This window comes from Gymnodraco acuticeps, unplaced genomic scaffold, assembly GCF_902827175.1.
Source record: "Gymnodraco acuticeps unplaced genomic scaffold, fGymAcu1.1, whole genome shotgun sequence".
NCBI lineage: Eukaryota > Metazoa > Chordata > Actinopteri > Perciformes > Bathydraconidae > Gymnodraco > Gymnodraco acuticeps.
The window spans coordinates 467,874-479,277 of NW_022992313.1; the positions used below are offsets into that span (position 1 = coordinate 467,874).

The following is an 11,404-nucleotide window of genomic DNA, read 5'->3' on the forward strand; positions in this document are numbered from 1 at the left end:
TATTGATTCGTGTTCACCAACACCATTTCCCCCTTTTTTTCGTGTCACACAGAACGATTTTAAAAGCAATGTATTTCTATTGGTAGTATGTTTCGTGCCTGCAGCACGTCTTTTTGTCCGGTCGGGTCGTGGAAGACCGGAAGCTGTGTGGTTCATAAAAACATGTTCTTACTCAATATCAAGCCACGATTATTGTTTTTATTTTAAATCGTATAATGTCAGACTTTTTTGCCGTCTGTGAGGAAAATAAATGGGGCTCAGAGCCTCAGAATACTGAAATCTGTATTTTTAAATATTTTTTTCCTTCTAATTTGTTATTCTTTTCTAAATAACACACTGTTATTTACTCAACAATAACACACAATTATCCTTGTTTTTATTTATTTGTTTAATTCTATAATATCGGGCTTTTTTGCCGTCCGTCAGGAACTGAATTTCAAAATAAAGTCACCGGAAACAGACGTGCGATACACACCCACTGAACTGATTACCCAAGATCCTCAGCTATGGTTAAAGCTCGGTGATAGGATGTTTTAGCCGCAATGCACGTTGGGATATGGTGTTAATGCGATATGAAACAACAGAATTGCGTTGCCAGGCAACAGCTTGAGGTGAAAACAGTATTTCCGGTCTCGAAGTTTGCATCAGAGGTTGTGTTAACCGAATATTTTCCGTCTATGACGATTTTTTTTTAACAATGACGGAAAAATCTGAAAGCAGTCTGTCATTTTGACAGATTAGAACAAACTCGGAACAGCGCCAAAGTTTCCCCGCAGCGAGGCTCCGGTGTTATGCCGTGTTATGCAGGGCTGGCCCTAGACTTTTGGGGGCCCTAAGCAAGCTTTGGTTTGCGGGCCCCCCTCACTCGGAGTGAAGCTAGTCAGTCTTAGAAAGGTTTTCTGATAAGTACGTTACTAAAATGATGCAGTAATGTAATGTGTGTTTGATTGCTTATAAACGAATTCATGTTTACATATGTGCAAATTTCTTCTCACTTTTTCTAGAAAACGAGTCCAATCTTACTGGTTCTTTCTTTTGCGAGGACAGCATTAATATTTATTTTCATTTTGGAAATATAAGAGTACTTTCAAAGGAAACTGGAAACATTGGCCTTTTTAAGGAAGTGTGCATCTGATTTAACAGCACATTTGGAAAAAGAAAAGTCCTCAGTAAAGACATATTGCATCATACATTTGATTAAAGTCTAGTTCTATATTTATGGAGTCATATTCTGATGTCATGCAGTTTCAACATGTGTTCCCTTTTCTATTATATCAGCCTTTCCAAAGAAATGGGATGTGAAAGTGAAACAAACAAAGTCAAGGGAAAGCTCCAGCCGAATGTTGGTGACTCTTAAAGACAAAGAGTCACGACCGTATAAGTCCTATAAGTCCAACTTGGGAATGGTAGTGTACGTCTTAGACACTTGAATGGACCCATTCTCAATGTCCTCACTCACTGACACAGCCTTTTGACTGAGGGAGGTACCCACTATTCATAGTATTCTGACGTTAAAACACATTACTGATGGAATTTGAGCAAATAAGAGGAGTTCATATAGGTGTTCAGCCTCTCATATATGTTATGGAGTTGAAATTGAACATGAAAAAACTCTGAGGAATGCATTAACAAATACATATTACAAAGCTAATTTATTCATCAACAATTTATTAAGTTGCTGTTTTGATGAACTAAATGGATTATTTGACATTGACCTCTCGCTTCTCTGTAAGGCAAGAGCTTGGTAGATGTCAGTATGTGATGTCAGTCGGGACCGAGAGCCTGAGGACACAAACAGACAAACATATGCTGCATGAAATAATACAATATGAACGATTGATCCTGGAACACTTCTAGACCAGGACAGCTTAGAATATAAACATTATCTGAAAAGAAATTAATTTAAAATGAGCTGGTGTTCTGTCAACACGAGCCACCAATCCCCTCACTGGGCATCTGCTGAACATGACGGTGCTGTAACACCAAACCATGACCTCAAGGCTGGTATACAGCAGGTTTACTGGAAAGGAGCTGCAGAGTCAGGTGGTCATTCTTCTTTCACGTTATATAATCATTTGATCCCTTGTTAACATAAACATGTTGATTAAGTGTCACCTGTTGCCGACTTTCATAGAACAAAAAGATCAGTCAATTTGGGCTACATTGCTGCTTGCACCTGATATATTAAATATGATAACAAGTATTGGCTAATTGTTCCCTTTAATTTTGATTATGACTCAGGGAATACCCACCCTGTTTCTGAGGTCCAGTCGTCTCTCAGGGGGAGCAGCGATGGTCCAGAGGAGCTACAGTAACACATGGAAACAACACACAGAAATACAGCAGCAACAGGAAGTAGCACAGTGACTGGTGCTATGAGTCATTGTGCATTTTATGAAGTGTTGTCTTTGTTTTCTGTTGGACTAACCGTTATTAATTTGTCACTTTTTTTTTGTTTTTATACAAATGTGCGATTGAGGTGGTTGCTCCTCAGGTTTCAGTGCAGAAACGCCTACGTAACACACCTTCCCTCATGTGGCACACCCTGTGAGCTTGCCTAACCTGGCTGGAATGTGTTGGCCGTATTCATGAATGGGAGGGAACATCATAAAAACAAAGACAAGGCTCACTTCAGAAACGTTTCAACCATTTGCTGTGTTTTTTTTTTACCGCAAGCAAGAACCCAGGTAAGAGCTATTTGAGCTTATTGTAGCGTGATTTAGCTTTTCAGAATCATGTAGAAACTAGACTCATCACCAGAACTAAAGACTTTTCGTTTTTTGAGCTTGTGATTATGCTTTTTTAGCTAGTATGGTGTTGTAGGTCTGTCACCTTAACCAACTCTAAGTGCGACTGTTTTAAAACCTAAATGATGTCTTTTTAATTCTCTTTTTATAAGCCAGAATTCCACATGTACTGGTGCACACTTATTTGCACCAGCACATTGGAAAGTCGGATTTGTAGTCTCAATGCTAAAAATGCTACAATGCTCTATGATAATCAGCTATTTTGTATTCAAATTAAACTTGTCTTCGTATATTCATGAACTACAAACCTAAACAACACATACATGTGACCACGGCAGACTGATGTCCAAAACAGATACACATCGTAGGGGAGTCTTCAAACAAGAGGGTTGTTGGTTGGTCTTTGTTTTTGTCATGTGAAACTGGTTTTACATGCTTTTATTGTCAACTATTTAAAACCTGTTGGACAACTCTTGTGGAGGGATACAAATGAATCTGTCTTATTTTATGGTGGATCCCAGAACATTGGTTGTGACACATACATTGACATCACTGCAGCCCATGCTTTTTAAAACATTTAAACACATTGCTCTTGGCACATGATCATATACTTTAGAAATGTTTATGTGAGCATTTAACTGTATTGGAATACCCCAGTGTCACAGATGGAAGACAGAAAAGCTGCTGGCCCCTCCAGAGCTGCCAGGCGGGGACGCTGGTGGCGTCTGAGACAGCGCTGGAGGATGGTGGGGGTGTTTGAGATCAACCCAGAGCATGAGTTTTACCAACTGACGTCCATGATAAAAGAAGGCATGCATTCTTCAATACAGACCACAATGGACACATCAGGCCAGGTGAAGAGCCGTTTGACTTAAGGCCCCAAACATGACACTTTGTAGATGTAAATTCACTCAGGAAAACCTTTTGCACAGGATACACTTGCAGCTGAACAATTCGCAGCAGAGGAAACTCAAACTCATGAGGTGAGTGGGCATTTTTTTAATAACAGCATTTTTTTAAAGCTTTATCGAGTTTTCATAATGTTCTCGTTTATTTGGAGTTTCAGTTGCTCCTTCTAAGAATATCTCTCAACCATCTCTAACACTATGACATTACCCAGACTCCTCTCCTTGCCTTGCAGGGTTTTCAGATGCAGACATTTGCAGCATCAGTGTTTGCTCAACAGAGGCGTTCTCTGGACATCACAGAGGAGGAGTACATGAACTCCCTCTGCTCAGACCAATGCTACCTCCAGTTTGTCAGTAACTCCAAGAGCAAGGCAGATTTCTTTGTCACGTAAGTGTAATCTTCTATTACACAGTCTAGTCTATCTTTATCTCATTCTAACACCCTTGTCTTCAAGTATAAGAGCATGCACATAAATAAACTCACATATGTCTCAATTATAGCCCAGTATGCCTTTACATTGATTCAGGTCCAAGTCAAACTTTCACTGCCAATCAGAGGGGAGTGGGGGGGGGGGAGAAGTACTCAGATCTTGTACTTGAGTGAAAGTAGAAGTACCAGAGTGTAGGAATACTCTTTAACAATTAAAAGTCCTGCAATCAAAATGTTACTCAAGTAAAATAAAAGTATTCTCATCCAAATATAGTGAAAGTAGTGAAAGAAAGTAGTCATTGTGCAGATTGGTCCATTTCAGAATAATATATATGATGTGTTTTATAAATAATGATGCATTTAAGTGTTATCAAAGCTCGTGAAGGTGCAGCTAGTTTGAATGACTTAGTTTAAATTGTACTACAGTACTTTGGTAAATGTACTTAGTTACTTCCGACCTCTGCTGCCAAAGTCTAGCCTTTAGCCAGGTGGAGAGGGTGGGTTGTTAGAGGGCTGTTTGTGAATGTTGTCAATCTGGGTTGTTCTGTGCGTGATTCCTCAAAAACATGGAAGGCCTGCGCCAGAACATTTCAATAGAAAATAAATATAGATGGATAAATAGATAAATACAATTGTGGAGGCAAGAAGCACCTTCCTTTTTTAAATGTTCCTACATGGCACCACCACTGAGCAACTGATCTAGTCAGCACTAAAGAGCTGATCCAAAGGATTCCAAGTATATTCTTTAAGATTTGTAAAGTAGGAGCCAACTAGACTGATTTTCAATTTGTATTAGTTAGAAGTGTCATTGTTTCGGCCATGTTTCCTGTTGACTGTTTGCTGGGAGTTTTACTTAAGATAAAACAAGATGGACGTTTATTGATCCCCCTAATTCAGGTGTCATAGCAGCAACAGAACAAGAGAGAAACACAGATAATACACAATATACATTACACGGGCATAATAAGAGGCCAAATAAGTATGTAAAAATGTACCAGTATGAATAGAAATAACAAACATAACGAGTTACACTCTGATCCGGTGAATGTACATATATGCAGATATGTGAGCACGGTTAAATCTACACAATCTCTTTCACATATATAGCCATGTAACAAAATAATCTGCTGGTCTTGCCGAAAATAACAAATGCCTTGGTGAAATATGTTGGCGAGAACATGGATTTATGTCAGTGTGACTAAAATGTAGGGGTGCACCGAATGGGAAATTCTTGGCCGAAACCGATACCGAAAATAGGAAACAGTTGGCCGAAAACCGAATGCCGAAAGGCCGAAAATGATTAATAGAAATATATATATATATATATACATTGGTAAAAAATGTATACATTATATATATATATATATATATATAATGTATACATTTTTTACCAATGTTGTTCAGCTACCTGATTATGGAAATAGACATGATTATGGCAAAACTTAACTTAAATAATAATCACTATTATGGGTCCATAAAACATTTATTCAGCACTTTTGAATGCATACAGTACATTTATATATGTCATGTATTATTTCTAAAAAACATTATATCGCAGTCTTAGTGTCGCCAACTCGTTTCTAATATGCAAAGACAACAAATGCGTCTATGATGTATTTTCGATCAGACGAGATCTCTCTCCCGTCTGTGTGCGAGGGGGCGGGGCAGTTTACACACACGCAGCTGCTACATGCAGCGGAGCACACTGCGGAGATGGCGGAGAGAACGCGCTCCGAGGTGTGGTTAAACTTTACCCGTCTCGATGTGGAGAATACTTGTTACCATAAGTGCAATAAGAGTTTAGCATGTAAGCACGAGCAATTTGTCTAAACATTTAGCAAAAGTGCACCGCATGCAGACGGAGGAATGTACCGGGTTCGACCGTCTTTCTAGCAGCTCTGTAGCCCCATCCACGAGTAACGTTTCCACGTCAGGTGTTCTGTGTGCTAGCAGCAACACACGGAGTTAACTACATTATACAAACGTGGGTTAATGATTAGAGGTAACTGTGAGCCAGCCGCGAGCATGGTCGCCGCGTCTTTATTACGTCATCACGACAACACGTTAGGTTACCAGTAAGCCTGTTCTGACATTCGGTGATATTTTTTCGGTGCTAAAGCCCTTTCGGCCGAAAGCCGAAAGGCCTTTTTAACCATTTTCGGCCGATAATTTTCGGTGGCCGAATATTCGGTGCATCCCTACTAAAATGTGAAGGTTGACTGATCGCTCCCCAGCTAGGTCAAGGTGATCACAAGAATTTAAAAGTGTAGTCACTGGAGTAGAAGAAAAACCCTTTCGACGTAGTCTGGGGTTTTTGCACAATCATCCAATATTAACGTTGGGTTCTTGTTCTTGCCTGGTGATAAGGTTGTTCTTGGTTTCAGGAATGATAAGAGATTCTTCTTGAAGACCCAGAGCAAGCGCGAGGTCAGCTTCCTGCTGTCCAACCTGCAGGCATACATGGCCCATCTGGAGAAATACCCTCACTCACTGATGGTGAAGTTTCTGGGTAAGAGTAGCGCAGGTCAATGCTGCAGTGGGATGTTTTCATTTAGAAATATCACATATGTTCACACATGTCTGCAGAGCCCTCCACTTTTGAATGTAATTCACTGTATATTGCCATATTTTCATTGTCCCAAGTGTCTTTGTATCCTTTTTTAAATGCTAAATCATTTATTAAAAATACTATTTTTTATTATCCTTATATATTTCTTTTTTTTTACCTATTATAGCAACTTATTTTCTTAGATTGTTTATGTTCGCACCACCAAGGCAAATTCCCAGTATGGGTAAACGTACCTGGCATAAGCTTGATTCTGATTCATATGATTTAATAATATCATATTGTCCTTTACATGTTCCAGGTGTCCACAGGATTGTTATCCCTAATCAAATAAAGGTATTTCATCAACATAATAACCAGTGGGTCATTATTTAAACTACTTCCTTACAGTAGAAGACAGTGTTTACAACACAGTGTTCTCTGTCTGCTCTCCAGAAATACTTTATTGTGATGCAGAGTGTGTTTTACCCTGATGACAGGATCAATATCAGGTACAGCTTCCCGGTTTTACCAAGTTTTCTACATGGATTTCTGATATATTTTATGAGTGTATGAACGCTGTGATTTTTCGGTTTCATAGATATGATATAAAAGGCTGTGAAGTGGGTAGATGGTCTAACCCTGACACAGGCGGGAAACAAATAATAAAAGTGTTGAAGGACAATAACTTTGAAGGGCAAACCATTGCATTTGGTAAGTGCACTTAATTACTCTTCTAATTGATGATGTTGAATGATGATGATGATGATGAGCTATTTCAGTATCTTTTAGCAGCAAAACTAAAATGAAACACATTGTGTAAGGGCACCCTAAATTAATGCTGCTGTAGGTCAAGAGAAATCCTGGTTTGCCCATCAAGTGAAAGTGGACGCTGCCTTCCTTCAAGAGCTCAATGTGATGGACTACAGTCTGCTGCTGGCCCAGCAGCCTCTGCACAGAGACGAGCTGGACGGGAAGCACTCATTGGCTAACCTCGTTATTCGCACCACAAAGTATGTCTCCTGAGCAAGTCCAAACCAAATGCTGTGCATTACAATAGGCGCATTCACACCGCAGTACTTTTCCCACAAAGGTTCATGAGAACTTAGTTCATGAGAACTCTTTAGTTCTCATGAACTAAGTACAGATCGCGTTCACACCGGTGTCAGTACCAGATATGTTCGGGCTACCAGATATGTTCGGGTGTATTTCCGTCATATCCGTCTACTCACCTCCCTCTGCTCCCAGCGCTCTGCTGCCACACACCGGCCGTCTGCGGAACTGCAGCCAGAGGAACTCGGTACAGCTTGTTATGTGTGTGTACTTGTGCACATAAATAATGTTTCTAATTATTTACAATTAAAAAAAATATATATATTCTGCGTTACTTTAGCCAACACTTTTATAATATATAAGCCTGATCATGTCGTTGAAAGCAAGTACAGATGTTCTCCCTTTTCCACAGTTCTGTGTGAACTTCATCTAAGGCAGATGCTTTGCTTCTGCACCAGTTTAGCAGAAGTCTGTTTTGTAAGACTGGTTTTGTTGCAGTCTGTTCATGCTATGTGTTTCTTGCGTAAGACTATATACACACGGAACACATGTATTACAGGGCTGTACCCAGTGTGCTTCATAGAACATTTTTGAAGCTTATTTTTTTAAATTAAGCCGTTTCCATGTTATAACAGCATCTCGTTAAATCAATATTGGAAACAATAATTGTTTTTTTGTGGTTGTTTAAATGTAATTTATGGTGCTGTTAGAGTGCTTATAGAAAGTTAAGAACAAAAGAAAATATTACATACTACCTATGGCACGAACATTTCGCGGTCATTATGGGGAAGCGGAGGGATCTAGATCGTTCACACATAACAAGCTGTACCGAGTTCCTCCGGCTGCAGTTCCGCAGATGGCCGGTGTGTGGCAGCAGAGCGCTGGGAGCAGAGGGAGGTGAGTAGACGGATATGACGGATGACGGATGCGACGGAAATACACCCGAACATATCTGGTAGCCCGAACATATCTGGTACTGACACCGGAATAAGTCCCTGAGGGAGGATTAGGCAAATGAAGCCGCTGACGTCACTTATTCTTCTTCTGCTTTGGGTTTACTGGCAGGCCGCAACCAACTTCACGGTGTATACTGCCACCCGGAGTCCCCGGCCGGAAGTCCCCGGAGTTGGGGACTGGCTTCAGTAGAAGCTGCTGGGAGTCCCAGCAGCTTCTACTGAAGCCTTCCGAGTAAATCGCCAGAACGCCGACACCTCCTCATCTCCACCGCTCCCATGTTTTCTTTTGTGTTGCCATAAGTTAGTCTCTCTGCATTTGTGCGCTGGGCTAATGCTAATAATGCTAATGCGAGGATAATAAAATGGCGGCTTCACAAAACATTTTCAGAGTTTTACGGGGCGTGGTTTTCAATCCGCCACAGCCAATCAGACATAGGAACCTTTTTCTCCCACGAAAGTCCCTGCTCTCTAGCAGGGACGGAAAAGGGGGTAAAAAGGTTCTCATGAACTAATTTTAGTTCCGGATTTTTTGGGGTGAACGCGACATTTCGGAACAAAAGAGGGGAGAAGTACTGCGGTGTGAACGCGCCTATTGTGTCTTATTTTTTAGAGATGCAACCTTTTTTAACCTCTATTGTTTTCTGTCCTTCCTAAAGGTCTTTGGACTTAGAGGATAGTCCCACAGGTTCAGACCCGCCCACCGTACCTTTACTGAAGGAGACCCTGGGTGAGGAGGGGTCAGTCCAGCCCCAGGCAGCAGCTGGGGAAGGGATCCCCCTCCAGGAGATAGGCTGCCCTGAGAAAGAAACCAAGTCTGACTCTGAACTGCAGGAGTTCCATGAACATCATCGTAGGCTTCTGCCCAACTGCAAAAATAGCAATCATGTGATTGACGGGCCAGAACAACGCTACTTTGTGGGCATTATAGACATTTTCACTGTCTATGGCTGGAAGAAAAGACTGGAGAACATGTGGAAAAGCCTCCGATACCCAGGCAGGGCCTTTTCCACAGTCAGCCCTGCCAAATACTCACGCAGATTCTGCCAGTGGATTCAGGACCACTCTCAGTGACACAATGCCATGGCAGCTCTGCAGAGTTTCTCTCAATAAGAACCGACTTGTCTCCTCAAATGCTACTTCAATTGTAGCCCTGACCACCTTTTGTTTTTTGCATAAACAAATAATTGTGTTCCCTAAACTTTCAAAAGCAAGAACTTTTGTTGCATTTTGTTTTGTTTCAATTTTTAACAATAACTGAGTGTCTAAACTGCGACCACAACCCAGAACAAATGGTTGTCCCTGGAAACGTAATTGGGTATGCAGTTTAGTTGTAGCAGTTTGTTGTTAATATCATTTTGTAGGAGGAATAGTTGATCAGAGCACAGAGATCGGGGGTACGGCAGTGAAAAGGGAATGTTTTTGTATTGGCTGCATGGGCCAGTCTGATCTGCATGCACTGATAAAGACTTTTAATAGTGTGTGTACTCAGGGGCCTTTCCAACCAACTCGCAGCTGGTGTTATGAAGTGCCTGAAGAGTCTGATCCTGTTCCTGTGGTTAAAGGTGTCCTTCATTATGGAGTCAGCATATCTTTCATTTCCCTGAACCATTCAGAGGGAAACCTTCTGGGCCCTCTGCATTATTTTGTTTTAATTCAATTTTTTTTTACTCCTTATCCATAATTTGATTTGACAAAAATACCTTGATATAGGTTTTGTCTATTTGAGTGTTTGCATACATTTTATAAAAGGTTACAGATAGCCACATGCTAGCTGTGTTTGAAACTTGTTTTAGGGTCCTTTATTTTAAAAATTGTGTTTTGTGCCTGTTGCTTTTTTGATCTGTTTGCAAGATTTCCCTCCTGTTTCATTATATCTTTGTTTTAAAAATAACCGTTTAAAAAAAATGTAATTTAAGAGAAATTCATTCAGATGGTTCTTGGTAATTTTCCATTTTTGTTTGTTGATTAAAACATTTGTTCCAGTGTGAAGCTGCTTCAGTTTTAGTTCTCTCTGCTTTTTAAAGTTTGAACAATAGCCTATTACTTTTTATCTAAGGACAGCTGTGCATGCATCCCATCAACAGGGACACTTATCTTTATTGTACGGATAACCTTTGTTATCTGGCTTAAATTGCTCCCTCATTTAGTTAAGAAACCTCGAGTTCAGTACCAAGACCGTTTTTTTCCTTTGAAGTCCAAGTATGAAGACCATGGAGCCCGCAGTATGATCCGATAAATCCATGGTCCGAATACATCAATTTTTACAGTGTACACATCTCTTTGAATATATAAAGAAAGCCTTGAGTATACAGAATGAGGATGTGAGAAAAAGATGTAACCTCTCCTTGTCGGATTTAGGTCACTCCACAGATCTCCCATCATTCCCCCCCCCTGGGGAGAGAGGTTTTAATGTATTCAGATCTGGGTTGAAATCTCCCCCCAAAAAATAGGATTCCTTGAGAGTTTATATTATTCATTTAAAATGTATTTTTAACACTTCCATTCATATCCCGGAGAAACCCATTCTGAAGGGAATCTAAGACACCCTGTACAAGTACAGGTGTCCCATCTTTATCTCATCGTTCAACATTTGGACTGAGGTTGTTCCCCCCTCCTTCCCTTCCTCTGGGTCAGCAAATACAATCTGTCTGGAGCCACAAAACATGTTTGATAGCACAGCTTATGAAGTTTTATGTATAGATATGTACAAAAACTATAAATGATTGTGTTTATAAAATAAAGAACAACAATAAAGAGAACTGCTT

The 11,404-nt window shown here is 40.3% G+C and overlaps 1 protein-coding gene across 2 annotated transcripts; it reads left to right on the forward strand.

Annotated features, from left to right (window-relative positions):
* The first annotated feature begins 2,186 nt into the window (after positions 1–2,186).
* On the forward strand, positions 2,187–11,217 carry LOC117541221 (phosphatidylinositol 4-phosphate 5-kinase-like protein 1). 2 transcript variants are annotated; one of them, XM_034208387.1, is made up of 10 exons: positions 2,187–2,687; positions 3,405–3,601; positions 3,680–3,730; positions 3,889–4,043; positions 6,470–6,594; positions 6,953–6,987; positions 7,087–7,142; positions 7,232–7,344; positions 7,481–7,643; positions 9,296–11,217. In XM_034208387.1, exons 2-10 carry the CDS (start codon positions 3,413–3,415, stop codon positions 9,708–9,710), a joined length of 1,302 nt encoding a protein of 433 aa, XP_034064278.1. In that variant the 5' UTR covers positions 2,187–2,687; positions 3,405–3,412; the 3' UTR covers positions 9,711–11,217. The 2 variants fall into 2 exon arrangements, with proteins under 2 accessions (XP_034064278.1, XP_034064276.1); XM_034208385.1 differs by lacking the exon at positions 2,187–2,687 and having other exon boundaries at positions 2,699–3,601; positions 9,296–11,214.
* The last annotated feature ends 187 nt before the right edge of the window (positions 11,218–11,404 follow it).